The sequence below is a fragment of the Polyodon spathula genome, chromosome 3 (genome assembly GCF_017654505.1).
Source record: "Polyodon spathula isolate WHYD16114869_AA chromosome 3, ASM1765450v1, whole genome shotgun sequence".
Lineage (NCBI taxonomy): Eukaryota > Metazoa > Chordata > Actinopteri > Acipenseriformes > Polyodontidae > Polyodon > Polyodon spathula.
In genome coordinates this window covers 30,346,087-30,368,471 of record NC_054536.1, presented here as the reverse complement: position 1 = coordinate 30,368,471, position 22,385 = coordinate 30,346,087, and the positions used below count along the sequence as shown (strand labels likewise).

Sequence of the window (22,385 nt, the reverse complement as noted above, 5' to 3'; positions counted from 1 at the left end):
GCATTTTGGTATCGGTCCATAAGATTTTTTTTATATATATATGTACAGTACCAGTCAAATGTTTGAGTACACCTGCTTGAAACCAGGTTTTTCATGATTATGTATGCTTTTAACTGTATAAACTTGTCTATAAACACTTAATATTTCATTATATGATACGTGTACTTATATAAGCTGATAATCATAAATGTAAATCTTGTCAATTTCAATGAAATGGTCACCCAAAGCAAGGCGATTTCAGTCTGAAGCCCAAGTCAGTTAAAAGTCTGAAGTGTGTATAACAGGGTGTTAGAACACTGGCCTAAGTATAAAAGTGTCTTTGTTAGATGTGCTCTGAGTTAACTAGCATGTTACCTAATTAACCTTTTGTCACCAATTATTGTTAACAGGTGAGGGTCCGTGATTACTATAAATATAGGTAGCACAGGCACAAGTTTGTAATTCCTGAATGTAAGGGAGCAGAAAATGGCAAAATTCGCTCAGTTAAGCAAAGAAAAAGACGGTCTGTAATTACTTTAAGAAATAAAGGTCAAGTGTCTGTAACTGCAGTGGCCAAGACCATCAAACGGTTTGAAGAAACTGGCACTCATGAGGACCGAACAAGGTCAGGCAAGCCAAGGGTGACCTCAGAATCAGAGAACACGTTCATTCGAGTCACAAGTCTGCAAAACCGGCGACTAACTGCCCCTGAAGTACAAGCTCAGCTAAATGCTACTAGAAGTACAGATATTTCAACATCAACTGTTCAGAGGAGATTGTGTGAAGTTGGCCTAACTGGAAGAATTGGTGCAAAGAAACCATTAAGAGTGCAGAATAAGAGGAAGAGACTTGCCTGGGCCAAAAAACACAAACTGGACGCTTGAGGAGTGGAAGTCGGTCTTATGGACCGACGAGTCAAAATTTGAAATATTTGGGTCCAACCGCCGAGTATTTGTAAGACACAGAGAGGGTGAGTGCATGAGTTCTGCAACCTTGGCCCCCATCGTTTGTACAGTTGTGCCTATTTGCTTGGTGTTGGCCAAGGTTGTCCCAATTGTTTCTTGAAACTTGGCTTGTGTTTTCGATATCTCCATTTTAAATGGCTGGGTACTTTTTGATAACTTGGCGTTTTTTCACATTTCTAATGTGTTTTTGTTTGATTAGGCTCTGAGAGTACTTGTTGTATAAATATTGATTTAACACTTCATCTAATTTGTCCTGGAAGAGTTGTAGATCTTCTGCATTATCAGGTACACTCTAATGTAGGAATAATGAGAGAGATTGAGGCAGAGTGACAATGTATTATATTCTGTATAAATGGCCCTGTCTAGCACCTTGTTAACACCAGGCACTGGGTTAGATTAACAAATGATTAATCTGCAAACAGTCAGTCTGTGTACAGCAGTATTACTTTAAAGATGGCAGTAATAATTGAGCATAGTGTAGCTGTATATTGTCTGCTTTACTTATAATTTTTCTGTCTGAGCAAGAAGGTGATCTCTATAGTTCAGCCAGTAATGTGCTCACTTGCAAGTGTTTGAAATCACGCACTATTTAATATATATATATATATATATATTTTTTTTTTTTATCATTTTTTGGTGTTGAAAATATTTTTTTTTTATTTTAAAAGGTCGCATGGTTTCTCAAGTTCAAAGATCGCATTGATTTTTGGCCTCTACTTCCTTGAGCTCTCAGCCCTATAGTAGGTAACTCAGTGATGCTTCCTTGTGGCATCACTTGTGGGTTACAAACCTTATTTTCTTATTTCTTATTAAAAAAAATGTAAATGTAAGCTTACTGATCAAGCTTACAGCTTAGCGTTGTCTCCTGTGTTCTAAACTAAATACATTTCTGACTTGTGAATGTAAAATTAATTTGCTCTGAGGTTATTTTTCAGAAAAGCAGGCATTTGTTTCAATTCATATTCTAAAGATTGTTTTTTGTTTGCTGGTTTAATGTTTACAAAAAAAAAAAAAAAACGAAAAACCCTCCATTAAAATCTGTCGTGGTTTTTTTTTTTTTTTTTTTTTTTTTTTTTTTTCAGGTAACATGGTTTTACAATCCTGCAAGAAGTGAGATAACAAGTCTTGATGGTGGAAATATCGACGAAACCTTAAGTGAGTGCAGCTGTTAGATTTTTTTCGTGTTGGGTAAACATTCATTTCATTGACCGCTGGTGACAACGCTGAAAAATCATTCTGTATTAAACAGAATGGCATAAGAAAGTATATTCCCTCAAACCCTATGTAGAAATTGCATGGAGTTCCATAAGGCTTAACCCCTGTCCCCTGCTTTTCAGTGTCTATGTGTTCCCTCTTGGATCAGTTATTAACAAATACAACCTTGGATTTCATTGTTATGCAGATGATACTCAGATATTGTTGCTTTCCCTACTAATTTGGAGATGGTGGGTTCTGTGCTGTCTCAGTGAAATCCAATTGTGGATGGCTGTAAATATAAATATAAAACCCCAATAAAAAAAGAGGTGCTGTTAGTAAGCTCTAGACACAACTTCGCTAAATCACCTTGTTTTGAAATATCTCTTGATGGGAATCTTTTGACATCATCTCATGCTGGAAAAACTTGAGAATTAGACTGGATCCAGAATTCTGATAGGACACCCACATTAGCTCCGTTATAAAGGTGTTATTTTACAATTTGAGGAACATTGCCAAATTGAGACCCATTCTGTGTGACAACGATGCTGCAATGTTGGTTCATGCTTTTGTTATTTGTCAGCTAGATTATTGTAATGCTTTGTTTTCTGGCTTCCCCGATTCTAAACTTTGCTGGTGATTCATTTCTGTATGGGGCAACCAGCCCTCTAATCAAACTTAAAAACCTAATTTACCTATGTAATAGCTACTTTGTACCATGAGCACCTACATGAACGCCCCCTGCCATTCAGCTGTGGGCCATTCAGTTGACAATTGTGTGAAATTGTGTAAGGTTTTTGTCTTGAGATTTGGATTTTGAGATTTGAAAGTTGGAACAACTGAACTGTTTTGCTTCTGATGGTGAAAGGCAAGTGTATTCACCTTGCTGTGGTAGAAATGGTACCCATGCAATTCACTACGTCATTTAGAAAAGTGTGTCCTTAAGAAATTTCACTTGAGTATAATTTTTTTTTTTCCCCCCCCATTTTCAGACAATGCTGATGTTGCTTTAGTGAATTTTTATGCAGACTGGTAAGTTTTTTTTTTTTTTTATTATTATTATTATTATTATTATTATTATTGTTTCCCCCCCCACACGTTTGTGTGTGTGTTGTGTATCTATCTATCTATCTATCTATATATATATATATATATATATATATATATATATATATATATATATATATATATATATATATTGGTTATACCAATAGTTATAGGCAGTGTTGTAGGCAGTGTGTTTGAGGTAGAGGTCTTCACGAGTCCAAATTAATCAAAACCAACCCGACCATGATACGACAATTATTTACTCGACCCGATGTGAAATTCTTATTAGTGGAATGCTTTTCCTTTCCCCAGCTCAGTATATGCACTAACCAGATGCAGTGTTTTTATCCAGTCAACCTGGAAATCTGACTGAACTACAGGCAGTGTTTATTTCATCATGAACCTACACAGAGGACTGTAAAATTTAATATATAATGTTTGTGTAAAACATACAAAAATAAATACATTATCTGAAAATCTAGTGAACTGAAGTATGATCTCGTAAATGGGTGATTTTATACAAACTTAACACAAGAGCAAATAGAATTGAGATGTAAAATTTGTGTTTTGCAAAACTTGTTTTCCTCCTTTGTCCACAACAACAACAAATGATCCCAACACTGCAGACTTGCATCTGTGAGGTTTTTTTTCATGGAATTTGTTTTTCTTAAGTTTCTTTCACATTCTTCATAAACAAATCCGTGATCTGAAAGAAACCCCTTCGATATGGGTCACGTGTCTGCTGTGCTCTGCAAGCCATGTCATGTGCTACTGGGGGAAGCCAATCCACGCAACAGGAATTAAACAATGATTTTTATTATCAAAGAGAGCCTCTTTTAATAGTAGTCAACAGTTTGTGTATTACTGAGTAAACAAAATCGGACCGGACCTGAGTGTTACGTGACAATTTTGCACATGAAAACCTGTACGGTACGGGTTGGGTCTGACACATGGACAGTTTCTCCCATCTCAGCCATGGAACGCTGTAGGTCTTTTAGAGCTGTAATTGGCCTCTTGGTGGCTTCTCTGGCCAATACCCTTCTTACCCGGCTGCTCAGTTTGGGAGGACGGCCTGCTCTAAGCAGATTCTGGGTGGTGCCGTATACCTTCCACTTCTTAATGATTGACTTGACTGTGCTCCAAGGGATATGCAATGCCTTTGAAATCTTTTTATACCCCTCCCCTTATCTGTGCCTTTCCACAACTTTATCCCTGTGTTGTTTTGAAAGCTCCTTGGTCTTCATGGTAGTATCTTTGCTTTGAGTGCACTACCCAACAGTGGGACCTTACAGAGACAGGTGTATTTAACCTGAAATCATATGAACCACTTTATTGCACACAGATGGACTCCATTTAACTTATTGTGTGAATTCTGAAGGCAATTGGTTGCACCTGAGCTTATTTAGGAGTGTCATAGCAAAGGGGGTGAATACTTATCCAATGAAGACTTTTCAGGTTTTTATTTTTAATTTATTTGTTTTTTCACTCTCCCCCCCTATTTTTTCACACATTGAAAGTGTTGAGTAGGTTGTGTAAATCAAAGGAAAAAACTCTTTAAACCCATTTAAATGCATCAAAATTTCAGGTTGTAACACAACAAACTGTGAAAACATTCAAGGGGGGTGAATACTTCCTATAGGCACTGTATATATATGTGTGTGTGTGTCTCTCTCTCTCTCTCTCTCTCTCTCTCTCTCTCTCTCTCTCTCTCTCTCTCTCTCTCTCTCTCTCTCTCTCTCTCTCTCTCTATATATATAATTAATTATTTATTTTTTACTATGCTGTGTCACCTGTGTTTCTAACCAGGTGTCGGTTCAGTCAGATGCTCCACCCAATCTTTGAAGAGTCTTCCAATGTAGTCCGGGAGGAGTTCCCAGACCTCAAGCAGGTGGTCTTCGCCAGGGTAGACTGTGACCAGCACTGTAAGTCAACACAAGAGAACAAGAGAGCTGTTACACACGACAGTCAAGCTGAATAAAATAAAATTAAACAGCATTTGTATTGTCAAGTACATTCTACTGTAATTTTAGCCTTTGTTGCACTCAAAGTAGCCAATGTTAACAGTCCTGTTTGTTTACATTCCACCAAAAAGACATTGGTTACCGTCTTCCCTTGAAATTTCATAACAGTACTACTAAATAACTCTGTGAGGAAAGTGAGCATGTTGCTGCTAATATTATTAGTGCAACAGCTACTATATCACAAGCTGTATTAACTCGGAAAACAAAACAAATATCACATTGATGGTCTTTTTCTTTTTTTAAATGTCATGGTTTTTTTATTCTGCCGATTACATTTGCCAGGATTTTATAATTTAAGGAACAGTTTTCCTGTCCACCACCAGGTGGCACTATGTGTTGAGTTTAAAAAAAAAAAAAAAAAAAAAGTAACTAGCAGTCCTACAGCAGGATTTTAGAATGATGTTTCTTTTTTTTTCTGTCAGTGGATCTGTGACATAATGCCCCTTCCCTGTTTTCATTTAATTCTGAGCTTATACACAGAGTGAAAGAGTATTTCCAGGTATCCACAAACTGGCCTTACAGAATAATTTATGAAAGGAGCAGGCAGGCTGAGCCCACTGACCTCTTGTTTTGATGCCCTACACTTCAATCTCTCTCTCTCTCTCTCTCTCTCTCTCTCAGCATCTGCAGCCAGCCCCAGTCTTTTGTAGATAAAGTAAATTAAACAGAATTATTGATGCGCTGCAAACTGTTTTATGGCTAATGACAGAACTGCACTTCCCTCTGTCAGTTTAAGGTGTTCTTGGTTGGGGGGGGTTGCTGTTTAGTCTCCTACTGAGCAGTTTAATGAAACAAATTTAGAAAGTTAACCCTATGCTGGATCTTTTATCTAGTGTATCTGGAATGTCTCTGGGATTGCTTTGTGTGTGGTGTTTTTTGGGGGTTTTTATTGGCTTGACTGTCTGCTGTTCCCAGCCCCTTTTTCTTTTGCCTGTTGAAACTGGAAATGTGCTTGGGTAAATATATGTTTATGACTGTCTCGGCACTTTAGCTTTGAAGCACAGACTTGTGTGGGATAAATGTGTGTAACTTGTAGTGGACCCTGATATTGATGTAATTCAGCCATCTGAAATGTCTTTGTATTAGATAGTTTGAAGCAGATGAACATGCCATCACATTAAAATAAGCTACATTGTTTAATTTATATGTTTAAAAAATACAATATCATTTTTTAATATTTTTCGTATCAGGTGCTGTATGAGATACAAGCTGATTTTTGCCCCCTCCAGGTCAGAGCCTCCAGTAAGTTGGTAGATGCTGTGACCACCTGTGGAGTTGATATCACTTGTATTTTACAGCACCCTAACAATCTCTTGTATTTAACACATGCTTTCCTCTTTGTTCCTTCCTAGCTGACATTGCCTTGAGGTACCGGATCAGCAAGTACCCCACACTCAAGCTGTTCCGCAATGGCATGATGATGAAGCGTGAGTACCGGGGTCAGAGGTCAGTCTCGGCCATTGCTGATTTCATCAGGCAGCAGAAGGTGGACCCTGTGAAGGAGATGCACGACCTGGAGGAGCTGAAAACACTTGATGTGAGCCAGTTTCCTCTATGCATTTAGTGTACCTTGTGGGACTGGCTGGGCTGTTTTATTTTGACGTTTGTATGCCATTTATATGATTTAATGCTCATAAATAAACACATTTGTAGAAAAAAAAATTAGAAAACTTTAGTAAGTACTTTATTGGTTATCATAAAAAGAAAGATACATTTCACCGTTGTATACTTTAAAGTATCTTCAATGACAGCTATGAATTCTGCAAGCCAACAGACTGCAGTACCTTAAAACAAATGTAAAACCCACCTTTTGGATAACAATGTAGTTTCTTCCCACGGCCAGAACTACAGCACACACAGACACAGACTCAATTTAATTGATTAGAAAAATAATGACTGTAGAAGTACTTGGGTTAAAATGGCTCACGTGGTAGAAGTGTAGCCGCATATTGCGCAGGGTGAGTCATACAGCACAGGTTCACGTTCTGGCTATGCAAAGTTGGCAGGTCTTCACTGGGAACTCTGAAAGGAACGTTGCATTGGCTTTGGCGTTCCTGTTTGTTAGGGAGGTAAAACCGACAAAAGTTTTTCCTGATCGCTCTACAGCGAATCCTACAGGCCAGACACCCAGTGAGCTCAGATCAGACACCTGCAGGGCTGGCCTTTGTCCTACAGAGGCAGGTAGCTTGCTAATACCTGCTCTTTGAGTTCCTGGGTGAAAAAGGAAGCTGGCTTCTTTGTGGGCTTGGAGGATGCCAACTGAATCTTCGGGTCCTCTGAGCTATGTGAGGAATTGCTCAATTGCTGCGGTGAGGAGAAAAGCAATTGGGCATTTCAATTTGAGAGAAAATGGGGTGGAAAATTACGATTAGACACACTGTAAAATTGATTTAAAAAAAAGCATTGATTCATATTGCAGACTTGGTGTTTGTAAGGATGTCAGACATCATGTTGCAATTAGTTTGCATTGCATTTTATTTCATTCTCTTTTTAACAGAGAAGTAAACGACACATCATTGGCTTTTTCGAGGGAAAGGACTCCGAAAACTACCGAACGTTTGAGAAAGTGGCAAATATCTTGCGAGATGATGGTGTCTTCCTTGCTGCACATGGGTAGGCTTTCATCACTGTTCAGTTGCTGTTTAAAAAAAATAGTCTCAGAGTTGTGCTGATCTAATGATATCCCCCTGTGTGGTAGTGTGGTAAACAAGATAGTTCATTTAAATAAGTCACAGAAACATGCATGGACATTCTTCTGCAAAATCTGTACTGTAGCACTGGAAAGAATATTCATCACTCAGGTTTATTAGGTATTCCGCCGTCGCACCTCATTTGTTGATTTCTACTGGCTTTTGAGGTGTATGCCACAGAAACACCCTGTGTCTCTTTGAGACACTAAAGCAATGCAGGCGAGCAACATTAATATCATTGCATTTCTCTCATTATTGAGGGTTTTTAGATAGTTCTAATATATGCTTGCTATTTAATTAATGACACAACTGTATAATTCAGTCTGCCACTGTCTGTGCCACCACATCAAGCCCGGTGTGCCCTTGAGGAGGAATAAATCCTCAGAACGGTGCCATGGGCTGCGCTTATTATTCAAGTCTGTCACTCTGCTCATTACTATCTGCATACGTGAGCTGTGTGCTGCCCTCTGTTTCAATGTACATGTGTATCTTGCAGCCTTTTTCACTTGTGTGGCGGGTAGCTGCAAGCACCCCAGTGACCTCTAATAGCAGAGGGAAGACGCATTCCAATTTCTTGACACTAGGTAGTTTCAATGCCATTTAATATGCTTTTTTTTTTTTCTCAGCTAATTGATTTACATGCCAAAGCCAATTTTTCTGTGTTTTATTTCTCTTAATTAGGAGTGTTTCAAAGCCTGAGAGGTTTAGTGGTGACAATGTGATTTACAAGCCACCCGGGGTGAGTTGATAAGCTGCCTTCCCTGTGTATTGCATTCAGGTGTACCTAGTAGCTGCTTCTGGTACCTTGCAGAAACAGGCAGAAAGATTAAATTCCAGTATGTGGGTTATGGTCAGGTGCAGCTCACGTGTGATAGGCACATTGCTTTGTGAATTCAGTGGCACATTTTAATTACATTTTAATGCTAAAAGAAAAATGATTTTTTTTTCTTTTTCTTTTAAACACGCAAGCCTGTGTTTGTCTATGACAGTGCGTCATTTTTACTTCACTTAATACACATTGGTTTAAGAAAGCTCTATATTTTAATCAATATCTATCTATACCCAAGGAAATTAATAACTTTTTGTTTGCCATCTGATCCATGTTTTCTAAAGATAAAGGAGTAATGGTGATAATTATTATTTAAAAATCCCTGTTGTCTCCTTCTCTTCCTGCTGCTCGCAGGAGAACTCCCCAGATATGGTTTACCTGGGCTCTTTGAGTAACTTTGACCTTACCTACGCTTGGGCACAAGACAAATGCGTTCCCCTGGTTCGAGAAATCACATTCGAGAATGGAGAGGTAGGCACAACTTGAAACTTGGTTCACAAAGTTCACATAATCTAGGCTTATGCACTTTTTTGCAAAAATATGTTACTTCTATATTGATTTAATGTGAAAGAGTCCAATTTAGTAAAGTTTTACTAAAACAAACAGTTTCATAAAGAAAAAATAGAAAGAATAACAGCTTTATATTTATTGTTTGTTCTAATTGTTAAATATTCTATTCTGATTTAAAAACCTAATAAATGTTGCATCTGTAACAGAAAAGGAATGCATTCCCCTTCATTTATAGGGTAACGTTGGAATCATTTTGCAGTGCATGCACCTGTCCCTTTCCAACCAAGCACACTTTTTTGTAAGAGGCAGTAGTTGAGAAAAGTCTGGGTCCCAATGCAATAGTTCTGTGTGCAAAGTTGTGATGCCATTTAGGAAGGAGTCTTGAGCTTTTGGAAGTGTATGGGAACAGGGTGTCAATACTGGGCTAGTATAAATGGACTCTGCAGAGATGAGAACCATGCAGGGAAAGGTACTGGAAGACAGTGTCAGGAGAAACCAACAGTGACATGACTCACTTTGGATCACTGCACAGGACAACATTAAATTTAATTTGAATTCAGATTAAGAACAAATAAAATGAGCGTGAGCAGAGTTTAACGTGTCCCATTACTGATCTTGTACAGTTCCATACATCGTAAAGTAACGTTTCAAGGTAAGGGATTAAGGGCAAGCATTTAGTAAACTTAAATCACTTTTTTAATAATTTTTTTTTCTAGTAATTCACAAATCCTTTCAGAGAAAAACAAAACAAAACAAAACAAAAAAAACATATTTAATTTAAAGTAATTGTTCATGACAAAAGTGTTAGCACCCTTGCTTCAGTATGTTGTGCTTTTATTACAGCTTTCAGGCATTTCTGATCATTCTTAACCAGTATGTTTGTTGCATGTTGTTGGTGAAATCTGGGCCCATTCTGTCTTGCATGTTTCCTTCAACTGACAAATTGGATACACAGTGATGCTTTTTTTCTCAGTGACTACCAAGAGATGCTGGGGCTGATTTTACTAAGTTTGCTCTACTGTTTTTTCTCAATCGAATTTTAAGAAAATGCTGGTCATATTTCTTGGTGTATATGAGAGCCCTTAAATTAACATAACGCTTTTTAAAAATTAACCGCAAACTGGTGAAAAAGTATAGTAAATCTGGCCTGCTATGTTAAATTACGGTATTCATTTATTTAAATTTAAGCAAATATGTTTTAACACAAAATTCTGTGTTGAAAGCTAGGTTCTTTACACGTGTTATTTAACACTTCAAAGCAATACAGCAGGACTGGAATCATTAGTTCCATTGTGTTATTGTGTTTTTTGGCACAGATTGTTATGTGCTGCATGTTGGTGTGCACTTAAATTCCTTTATCAGATTGGAGTGAAAAAAAAAAAAAGCATGAATAGATTTTCCGTGTAATGTAGCAAGTGCTCCCCCCAACCTCATTTACATATCAATATTCCAAAATAGATGCCAGATATTTAGCATATTTAGCCCTGCATGATGGGTCTTTTAGTGTACTTTTCCCACAGTGAACTCAGCCTGTAATCCTTAGACAGGAGCGCCAGTCAATGCAGGCCTGCAGCAAGTTTTGTCCTGCTCCCTGTCAGTCTCTGCTGCGGCTCTTCTCTGCTGTTTGCACAGGCAGATGTTTGGGATTCAGTCTTGCTCCCCTGTGACCTCCTGCCTAGCAACCTGGGTGTTCAAAGTCTGGCTGATCCCATTACCTAGACAATATTAGGACGCCATCGCTGCTTCGATAGTGGCTTCAAGTTCTGAGGACTCTCTGTCCAGCTCAGCCAATATCTACAACCACTGCCTTCCAGGAAAACCTGTTTGTTCTGACGTCGCACAGGCCACAAACCTCCCAGGCCTTCAGAGTGGGGGAGGGGATGGTTGATGATACACAGACACATACGCACAGTAGTATGTGAAAATAGAGCAATGAATTGAAATCATCCTCTATATGAATGTATTTTCCAAGTTAGGGATTATGTATTTTTATACAGCTTTTGAAAAAAAGAAAAAAAAAAACTTTGATATATCACCAAGATAATGCAGCATCTTCCACACTCCAAACTTATTAACCTGCTGCTCGTCATACATCTCAGTAAACAGTTTGTGCCTCCAAACAGCGTGTTGGTTCCTTCTTATCTGTTTGTTTAGTTTTTATGTTACTACATGTTGCCATTTGAAAATGACAGTGATATTGTGCATATAGGAGTTTAAGTTTAAATAGAATAAGTTGTCACTAAGTTGAACCAATTAGAAGCCAGGGTAAATTGAATTATATATTTGCAACCCACTGCTTTTAAATAGCAGCCCTTGGTTGCATCTGACTTTCTACCATGTTTCATGTTGTTTTATGATGACACAGAATACTAGGTATTTGAGAAGCAGAAACTGCAGTGGTATTATATGATATTAGGTGGAAGCCGAAAACTTTATTCTAATGAACTAAGGTGTTTTATGGTCCTCTCTAGTCATGTAAACTAGAAGGAAATGTTTGGGAACCCGTACCTCAGCCCATTGTGTTGTTTGCTTATCACATTGTTAGACGTCCAGAGAGCAGAATCTGAGACTTTCTAATGTCCTTTGCAGCCTCTTCACCCTGTCCCAATATAAACAGATTAGACATATACTGCACATCATCCCACCGTGCAATATTATACACTTTCATGCAGTGCAAGAATAATGAATTGACTCTTCGTGTGATTACGCATTTTGAAGCTTATTCATAAACGCCCAAGACACCTGATGTGGAAGAAGGATTTTCAAACGCAGTTCCATCATTTCTGCCACCCACTATGCAGGTCTAAAAAACGTGGTGACAGCGTTATTACAATGAATTTCTCCATGGTGTATGGAACTGGGGGTACTTTTTGTATCTCTGATGCTGCAGATATCATTTTGTTAGGGACTTTTTGCATGGAACAGAGACTCATAGTAAGATATTGTTATTAGCAGGTCAGAACTGCAGGGTCCTTTAGTTAAAAAAACAAAAAAACAAAACAAAAAAAACCAAACACATACTTGGTTTAATAGTTTCCCTCAATAATAAGACTTGATGATCACAGTGGGACAAATTCTCAAAGTTTTTTTTTTTTTCCTTTTAAATTAAAAATGTTATTTAGCATGTAAAAAACACCCATTGCAATTCTAGAACAAACAAGGATTACTTACAACATCCCTCAAGTGAAATGTCGGAGTGGTTTATCTCTGGTATGGTCACCTTATTGGGGTTTTATTTATTTATTTATTTATTTATTTAAATCCTGCTGAGTTGTTGAGAAACTAGCCCCAGTGTCTTCTGTTTCTCCCTCTCACCTACCATGATAATTAATCTCAGCACATTGTTTGTAATAACATCACTGCTTGGCTCCAGATGTACTGCATGAAGTCTTATTTCAATGTTTGTTTACAAGGTTCTTTGGTACTTGTGATTTACAGCTGGGTAATGATGTCATACAATTGCAGCTCTCTGCAGTGGAATGCACAAGGACTCGCATTGTGCAAGAGAAGCCAGTCCTCTCCTGCAACAGAACTCCCATCAAAGTGCTTGTTTGTTACAAACACTCTCCCTGCCATTAAACTGAGAGACAGATGATTTAAATTGCAGACTTGCCTCTTAGTATAGAGGGTTTTGTAGTATGGCGCTGCATATATACCAAAGGGAATTTTTTAACTGCAATTCCTATAACGTTCTTGAAAGGGCTAAAATATTTCTGTTATTCTTTATTTCATTTGAATTTTCTTCCAAGAAACCTTTTTAATATATACATATCCCAGTTCCTCTAGTTCAAAGGTCCCCAAAAAAACATCCTAAATTTCCCTACAAGTAACACAGCCTGTCTGTTAACAAGAGCTATGTCTGCTAGCAACACATTGAAAGCTGTATTTACTCATCTACCCTGCTTGGATTAATCAATCGCTGATAACGTTAACCCACTACTGCCTGTTGCAATTAGGGTTAGGGTTAAGTTGTCATTGTAATCTTAATGACAAGCACTTTTTTTTAAAATTTATAAATTGGTAATGATTCATTGGAAACCCCTGAATTCCAAGGTGGTCCATACCTTGAAAAAGGTTGGGAGCCAGTTTCCAGTGCTGCATACACCTTCTTTTAAAGCCACTATGAGTAATTCAGAGATAGGGCCAGATTCTCGGGCTTCTCAAGCCACTTTGGTCCAAATCATCATCGTGTAACAGAAAAGACTTGTCTTAGGGGAATCCCCCCCCCCCGGGTTTATTAATTATTATAATTCTAAAATTAATATATTTTAAAAAAAACCTCATAAGACTGTTTACAAGCAACCTAAATGAAATATCTGAGTTGTATAAGTTGACGTTTGATACCTTTATTGGGTTCAAGAGGGAATATAACGGGATTTGGGGAATTTGAGCTTTCAGAATCCAGCCCATTGTATGATTGCTGCTGGGTTCTCAACAAACAACTGCAGTATGTCAAATGTGGCTGGGGGTTAGGGAGGGTTTTTTAAAAATCCCATTTGGAGAATTTCTTTTCTTAGATTTGAGTTTTGTTTTGTCATGTAGGAGCTCACAGAAGAAGGCCTCCCGTTCCTCATACTGTTCCACCTTAAAGAAGATACAGAAAACCTTGAAAAATTCCAGCACGAAGTGGCGAGGCAGCTGATTGGAGAGAAAGGTAAGTGCTGTCTTCACCTCCCACTACCTCTCTGCTCTAGGGGCCGGTTGCATAAAAGTGGCTTAATAGTTTAAGCACCTACGCTGGTCTTGAACTAGTCTAGTCATCCAATACTGTACACTCAGTAGTGCTTAAGTGAATGAAAACATTGAGAAAAACATTGTCAATGTTTGTGATTAAATTTAATAACTGTCTTTTAGTATATCTAGACTACTCTGATACAAATAAGTCGGTTGCATAAAAAGTTAGCCTGACTTAAAATGTTAGCAAACTTGTATCTTTAGACGTTAACAATGAAAAACATGAATATTATTTTATGCAACAAACTCTTCTGCCATTAGCAAGTCTGACTCGATATTATGCATATTGGACTGTTGGCCTCCTGAGTGTTGAACATTCCTGCAGTCTTCACTGATCAAGATGGATTTTTCATTCCAAAGGCTTTGGAGATATATATATATATATATATATATATATATATATATATATATATATATATATATATATATATATATATATATATATATATATATATATGATAGAGAGAGAGAGAGTCAGTCAGTCAAAAGTTTGCATAAACTTGCTGTTTTTTTCATAATTGACAATGTTTTATGTCGTATATGTTTCTGTAAATACTTGAAACTGAAAACACATGTTACAATATACAAAACAAAACATAAGGAGTTTCAAAGCAATGTTCAAGAAAATTGAAAATTGTTTCTAAATCTTGGATTCCTCAAAATAGCCACCCTTTGCCTTAATAACAGCCTCACAAACACGAGGCATTCGGTTAACAAGTTTCAGCAGGAAATCACCCGACATGTCTTCCCAGCTCTTCTGCAGTAATTCCCAGAGATGTAGGGCACTTGTGGGTAGCTTTGCTTTGACTCTTCTGTCCAGTTTGTCCCATACAAGTTCTATGGGATTGAGGTCTGGAGACTGGGCAGGCCAGGTCATTAGATTGAGTTGTACTTCACTTTCCTTCTTCGCCAGATAGTTCTTGCACAAACTTGAGGTGTTTTTCGGGTCATTATCTTGCTGAAGAATGAGGGACTGCCCAACTAGCCATAATCCTGATGGAATGGCATGCCTCTGAAGTATGCTATGATAGCCATGCTGGTTGAGCTTGCCATGGACTTCGTAAAGATTAACAACTCTGTCACCAGCAAAGCAACCCCAGACCATGACACTGCTTCCTCCATGCTTGACAGTGGGAACCACACATGCAGAACTCATGCGCTCACCCTCTCTGCGTCTTACAAATACTCGGCGGTTAAACCCAAATATTTCAAATTTTGACTCATTGGTTCATAAGACTGAATTCCACTCCTCAAACGTCCAGTTTCTATGTTTGTTTGGTGCAGGGACATCTCTTCCTCTTATTCTGCACTCTTAACAATGGTTTCTTTGCAGCAATTCTTCCAGTTGGGCCAGCTTCACGCAATCTCCTCTGAACAGTAGATGTTGAAACATCTGTACTTCTAGTAGCATTTAGCTGAGCTTGTATTTCAGGGGCAGTTAATCGCCGGTTTCGTAGACTTGTGACTCGAATGAACGTGTTCTCTGATTCTGAGGTCACCCTTGGCCTGCCTGACCTGGTTCGGTCCTCATGAGTGCCAATTTCTTCAAATTGTTTGATGGTCTTGGCCACAGCAGTTACAGACACTTGCAAAGTTCTTGCAATTTGTCGTAAAGATTGACCTTCATTTCTTAAAGTAATTACAGACTGTCTTTTTTCTTTGCTTAACTGAGTGTATTTTGCCATTTTCAGCACCCTTACATTCTGGAATGACAAACTTGTGCCTATGCTACCTATATTTATAGTAATCATGGACCAACACCTGTTAACAATAATTGGTGACAAAAGGTTAATTAGGTAATATGCTAGTTAACTCAGAGAACATCTAACAAAGACACTTTTATACTTAGGCCAGTGTTCTAACACCAGATAATCATGGAAAACCTGGTTTCAAGCAGGTGTACTCAAACTTTTGACTGGTACTGTGTGTGTGTGTGTGTGTGTCTGTGTGTGTATATGTGTATATATATGTATATATATATGTATATATATATATATATATATATATATATATATATATATATATACACACACACACACACACACACACACACACACACACAGTACCATGAAAAAGTATTTGCCCCCTGTCTGATTTTCTGCATTTTTGCATTTTTTTGACACTGAATGTTATCAAATCTTAAACCAAAATCTAATATTAGATAAAAGGGACCCTGAGTGAACAAATAACAGATTTTGATACTTATTTCATTTATTTATTAAAGAAAGCTATGCAACACCCAATTCCCCTGTGTGAAAACGTAGTTGCCCCCTTAGACTCAAAAACTGGTTACGCCACCTTTAGCAGCAATAAATGCAATGAAACAATTGCTGTAGTTACTGATCAGTCTCTCACAATGCCGTGGAGGAATTTTGGCCCACTCCTTCATGCAGAACTGCTTCAACTCAGTGAGTTGATCATAAACTGCTTGTTTCAGGTCCTTCCACAACATCTCAGTGGGGTTTAGGTCTTGGTTTCAGTTCTGCAAGATAGCCTTTAAGTCATAACCCTGTTTAACCTTTAAAAAAAAAAAAAAAAAAAATCAATCAGGTTAAAACAATGACAAGAAATTGGAGCCTGTTGCCAAAACAACTCCAAACCACTGCTGACGTCCTACTGACGATTTTGTTTTGGTGTGCAGACGTTACTGATTTTATAGTTTTGTCGATCAATGAATTTTTCTATTGTAGCATTAGGCTTACTGGGGATAGAGGATGGTGGTTGGATATGTCAGTTCATCCTATCAAATATGTGCAAACTGTCTAAGCCTTTTTAATGTGTTAAATTCTGTACAGTTAACCTTATATTTGAAATCTTTTTCAAGAAACTGTAGTTCCATGCCATGCATTTCCACCAAAAAAAGTAGTATAGGGGTTAGCAGCACTATTTCAACCATGCCCTTTTATTATCTGCACCAGATAGTCCCCTGGCCATGTCCTAAAGCACTTAATCATTTAATTATACTTGTTTAACATGACCAGCACCACAGCAGCAAGATCAGCTCAAATTAATGGAGTGTGAGTCCACTGTGAAACAACATTGCCAATGTGCTGTCAATCTACTATTGAAAAAGCATGTGAAAAAAAAAACACAATAAAAAAAAAAAAAAAACCTGAATATTTTTATTTGCAGTGCTCTTGAGCTCTTAATGTCTTGTGTGCATTCGCCTGTATGTTTCAGGTACAATTAACTTTCTGCATGCGGATTGTGAGAAGTTCAGACACCCTCTACTACACATCCAGAAAACCCCAGCTGACTGCCCAGTCATTGCCATCGACAGTTTCAGGCACATGTACGTCTTTCCAGATTTCAGTGACTTGAAGTAAGTACTTTCTCTTATTATTATGTAGATTTTTTTTGTTTGTTTGTTTCTAACTTTAATGAAAAGTGCTTGTGTATTTTTTCATTTATAAACCTGGCTCAGGATTCACTGAGAATTGACTGCTCAGTCTAATCACTGCTGAACAACTGCAACCCTAAGGGTTATCTTGTATTCCATAGTACCTAATGATTAAACCTGCATTGCAATAAATGTGATAAATGCCATCTGATTCTAGTTGCCTTAAGGCCTCCCTGTAAACACTGTATTAAATAAATTAATTTCACATACTTAGTGAAGACTGTGGACTTCAAAAAAACAAACACACACACACACACACACACACACACACACACACACACACACACATATATATAATGATGGAATGCTGTAGTTACACAGCTAAGAAGGGACGCATAGCACAAAATCGAATATGGCCATTTGCAGCTACCCAAAGACCACTAGGTGTATCGAACATAGTCGATGAAGGCTGCATAGGGGTTAAAGAAACAAACTAGCCTCTGCATCCTTGCTTCAATATCTAGATTACCCTTTGTAGTGTTAGTCATGTGAAAAATAAAAATTAAGTCTCTTGCACTTTTTAAGACTAGCTGATCCACCAAGTCCTCATGCCCTTCTTTAGTAGATATACATGATCCTCTGGAAGAATATAAACAAACCTGTTTTCAGACTTCTAAAAGGTTATAAAATACAGCACACCTTAGGTAAAACTGTCTGTGTTGCAATGCAACATTTGAATATAGAGTTGTCACTTCAAATTGCATTGGAAAGATTGTTGCAAGTTGCGGTCGTACTTTGTAACATCAGAGATTAGGAAGGCTCTCGTCAAGAATGTGAGCAGCAAATACTGACACAGCGGGGTCCTACGGCAGGAGCGTGTTTTTAATTAAATATGTGCAACTACAATCAACTCTGCATTTGCCAAACAACACATCAATTCGTTGCTGGCTAATTGTTCCCTGACCCTGCGAGTTGTGCTAAAGCCAGGAGATATTTGGAGGCATGTTTAAATTTGAATTTGGGAGTTTCTGATATGGCTTTATAGGCATTAATTGTAGTGTGAGCAGACATAAATTAAAATCACCTGGTTAATGTTTTTTTTTTTTTTTCCTTGTTTTCAAATCCTAGTTCAAACAGTAAAGGCTACTACGTCTAGCACTGCATCATTTGTGTTCCTGTGTGTAGGTGGTAGATGTAAATCAAGATATATGTACACATGGTGTCTACTGAGGCCATTTAAGTGCAGATAAATGAAACTAGGCAGTGGGAGGCTCCAGACGTTTCGTAACCAGGTGGTAACTAGAATCATGGGTCACAATGGGTGTTCATGCAAGAAACCTTGGTTTCAGCTGCAACTCTTCAATATGGACATTTTCCTAAATAATCCAACATTCTTGTTTCTCCATCACTTTGTACCCCCTCGCCCCAGGTTGCATTGCACTAAAGTAAATGGGTTTCCCACTGTGTATACTTTGCCAGGTTGCCTGTTCAGAAAATAGTGTATGCAATTAACTCAGAACAAACAAATAAAAGCCTGCAAAGAGCTTCACTTATAAGTAACAGTCTACTTACTTACTACCTACTGTATGTTAAAGAATTAATTCCTTACTCACATTTGATTTCAAAAGACTGGGAGAAATTGACAAATTTCTTTGTTCTCGTATGGATTAATGGGTTTGTGTTGTGGTTTACTCTGGGCTCCAGTGTTTGCCTTATCGATCCTGATGTAGTGTGTATAAAAACCTGTTAAGTGTCCACTGTTAGTAAATACGTTTCAGGCTGAGCCCGGGAGTGTATCCAGCCTGGAATCTTATAATGTACAAAACCAGACGAACCGCTGCTTGATTCATTCATGAGAGCTTTTGAGACCAACAAACAGTGCTTTTCATCTTTGTGATTGTGGTATATTTGACATTTCATAGATACAATGGATCTGTGTATTTTAGCTGCTTGCAGTAGGTGACATCAGATAATCTGGGATGAAATTTAAATTGATCGACTCCTCTCTCTGTGTTTATCTGGGGCGTGCTTGCAATTATTTGTGCAATGAAGAACCTTTTTAGAGGTGTTCTGTCGATACGAGCTGCCTGACTGGCACTTGTATTTGCGAACTGTGCATTTGACACCTGCTGAGGCCGGCTGCATCTCCACGAGCAGTGAGCTGTGACAGCTCTACAGCAGACTCCGTGCTGCACGGTGGAAGTTATTGAGGGACAGAACCACTGTCAGCATCGCATAGCCCTGGGGGACTGAAAACAGAACGTTTCTAAGACAGCTGAATTAAACAAAATAAATACATATTTAATCTAATTTTATTATAGTACTTAAAATTTAAAAGCCTGCACTTGCATGTACAAAAGAGTTTAATCAATTTACTGCATAGATCTTGATGAAGCCTTGCCCATTTCAGATATATTTATCATAACACTTTGGTTATAAATCTTATAGTTTTAAGATATGGCCCTGTGGATGTTGACAGTAGATCCAGGGTAAATTAATCATATATATATATAATATATAATATATTAATATATATATATATAATATATATTTATTTAGATATATATATATTAATTAATTTATTTATTTTTTTAAATCCAGTAATGTCTAAGTTCAGTTTCCCTTGGAGAACAGTTTATTTGTTTGTTTGTTTTTTTATGCAAATAATAATAAAATTGCTTCTCCAATTGTTTTTAGTGTTCCAGGTAAGCTGAAGGAGTTTGTACAAGATCTGCACTCTGGAAAACTACACAGGGAGTTCCACCATGGGCCTGACCCCACTGATGTCACCCCTGAGCAGGTGAGCATCTTCCACGGGAAGCAATTGAACCATTTTCTTGAAGGTGGTGGCGTTTTTTAGCAACACAGGATTGAAATAAAAGGCAAAAAGAAAATCTAAGCAGGAGGTATAGTGGTTGAGACCAAATAGTAGGTTCTGGTTTTAAATCCATTGCATCAGGACTGGTAGTCCTTTTTTAACAAATATTAAAAGGAGAGTATACCATTCTTTACTGGGTGGCAGCTTGTTGAAATGTGCCCCTAAAGATTCAGCCAGTGCAGGTTCTTGATAAACTGGGTTCACTCTGTAATATAAATCTTCTGAATGGAGTGAAGTCAACATTGAAATCTTTGGCAAAATGTTCATGTTGGAAAGCCTCCTATTTTTTGTATTGCTATTTTAATCAAGGTATTTTTTCCCAACCAAGTCCTAAATTAGTTCAATTAACAAATTTAGGACTCGACTGGAACAAAGTTCTGGACTAGAACAGACCTTGAGGGCCAGTGTTTTTCAGGATTCTTTAAAATGTTCCCAACCAATGTACTTTCATTTATCATTAAAGCAGCTTTTTTTAAACAAGGATTGTTCTGTTCTCATCAGGATAACCAAGAAGAGGTAGCAAGCAATCCCCCAAAGAGCTCCTTCCAGAAACTGGCACCCAGCGAAACAAGATACACCTTCCTGAACAGGGACCGAGACGAACTGTAACACACGAGGACTCCCTTCAAGAAGAACATTTACAAGCCTTGAAAAATGGGAGCAACGGCCCCTGTGCGGTGGAAATAATCTATTTTCATAATTCTTATGTGTACAATTTTATTTTGGATAAAACAGGAGAGACAGCTATCCTTGACAAAAGGAAGAAAATCTTTTAATTTTTATTTTATTTTAATTTTTTCAGAAGCTTGTAAATAAAGTCTGTGCTTGGTAGATCTTTCTATGCAGTAGCAATGTTTTTCCCGCCCATACTATAGAAATTGTCAGCACCATACTTTGGTATCTCAAAAATGTGTTCCATTTCTTTTAAATTAATAAATAATGCCAGTTATATAATTTCCAGACGAGGTTTGTGGGTGTCCTCCTGCACAACTCTCCCTGAAATAGGGTTCCTCGTTTTCTGTTGTCTCCAGTTCGAGAGCATGTGCGTTTAGCTTTTTTTTAATATGAATTTACTTTCACCAGAGCCACAGAATTGCTACTTGTGTCATTGAAGCCAATTCCAAGGGCAGGGGAGATGAGGCATTTTCTTGTTACATACATATATTGAGGGTAGGAGGGGGGAAAAAAGTAAATTAAAACTTTTTACAAGGCCTGCTTGTGTGTGTACTACTTATTTTTTATTTATTTTAAAATGCACAACACATACAGATATATATATATATATATATATATATATATATATATATATATATATATATATATATATATATATATATATATATATCTTACATTATAATAAGTTAAATTGAGGCACTTTTTAACATTAACAGCATGTCAAAAGCCATAGGGGATCCCCTGGTTTTAAGTTTATTCTTGCTTTTGAAATCCTTTCAAAGTAAGTCTGTGTGTGAGTGGTTGGCACAATCAATACAATATCTGTCAAGATCATTAAGTCCTTCTATCTATTTATCTTCCTTATATATATATATATATATATATATATATATATATATATATATATATATATATATATATATATATATATATATATATATATATATATAGTGGACAACATAGTGGAAACGCCTGAGTAAATGAGACACCAAGTATATTGAAAGCAAGGGCTTCCACACAGGTGTGGCTCATGCCTTAATTAAGCAAATAACATCCCAGCATGCTTAGGGTCACATATAAAAATGCTGGACAGGCCTGGTTGCCTATAATTATGGCGAGCATGGCTGCAAGAGGAGACCTCAGTGACTTTGAAAGAGGGGTGCTTGATTGTTGGGGTGCGCGTGGCAGGAGCTTCAGTGACCAAGACAGCTCAACTTGCTGATGTTTCACGAGCAACGGTGTCTAAGGTGATGTCAGCATGGAACTCTGAGGGAGAGACATGATCAGCAAAGGGCAACAGTGGGTGGAATTGCATACTCCAAGATTGTGATATTTGTGTATTTTATTCGAAGTACAAGGCAAAGCAGGCGAGCAACTGCAAATCAGTTGACTGCAAATTTCAACCTGGGGTGCGAGCAGCCAGTTTCATCAAAAACGGTCCGCCAAGAACTTCAGAGCGGGATACCACAGTCCGGTTGCAGTGCACAAACTTCTCATCACACCTGGCAATGCACCTTTGCAAG

The 22,385-nt window shown here is 37.7% G+C and overlaps 1 protein-coding gene across 1 annotated transcript in view; it reads left to right on the top strand.

The window, feature by feature from the left end:
* Positions 1-21,396, top strand: part of LOC121312963 (endoplasmic reticulum resident protein 44-like) — a 49,107-nt gene extending 27,711 nt beyond the window's left edge. Inside the window, exons 2-12 of the mRNA XM_041244981.1 lie at positions 2,027-2,099; positions 3,131-3,170; positions 4,992-5,107; positions 6,559-6,743; positions 7,704-7,819; positions 8,578-8,635; positions 9,080-9,196; positions 13,778-13,889; positions 17,150-17,291; positions 20,007-20,109; positions 20,689-21,396. Of these exons, the coding sequence (XP_041100915.1) occupies positions 2,027-2,099; positions 3,131-3,170; positions 4,992-5,107; positions 6,559-6,743; positions 7,704-7,819; positions 8,578-8,635; positions 9,080-9,196; positions 13,778-13,889; positions 17,150-17,291; positions 20,007-20,109; positions 20,689-20,796 (1,170 nt within the window). The 3' untranslated portion in view covers positions 20,797-21,396. The remainder of the gene's footprint in view (positions 1-2,026; positions 2,100-3,130; positions 3,171-4,991; positions 5,108-6,558; positions 6,744-7,703; positions 7,820-8,577; positions 8,636-9,079; positions 9,197-13,777; positions 13,890-17,149; positions 17,292-20,006; positions 20,110-20,688) is intronic.
* The last annotated feature ends 989 nt before the right edge of the window (positions 21,397-22,385 follow it).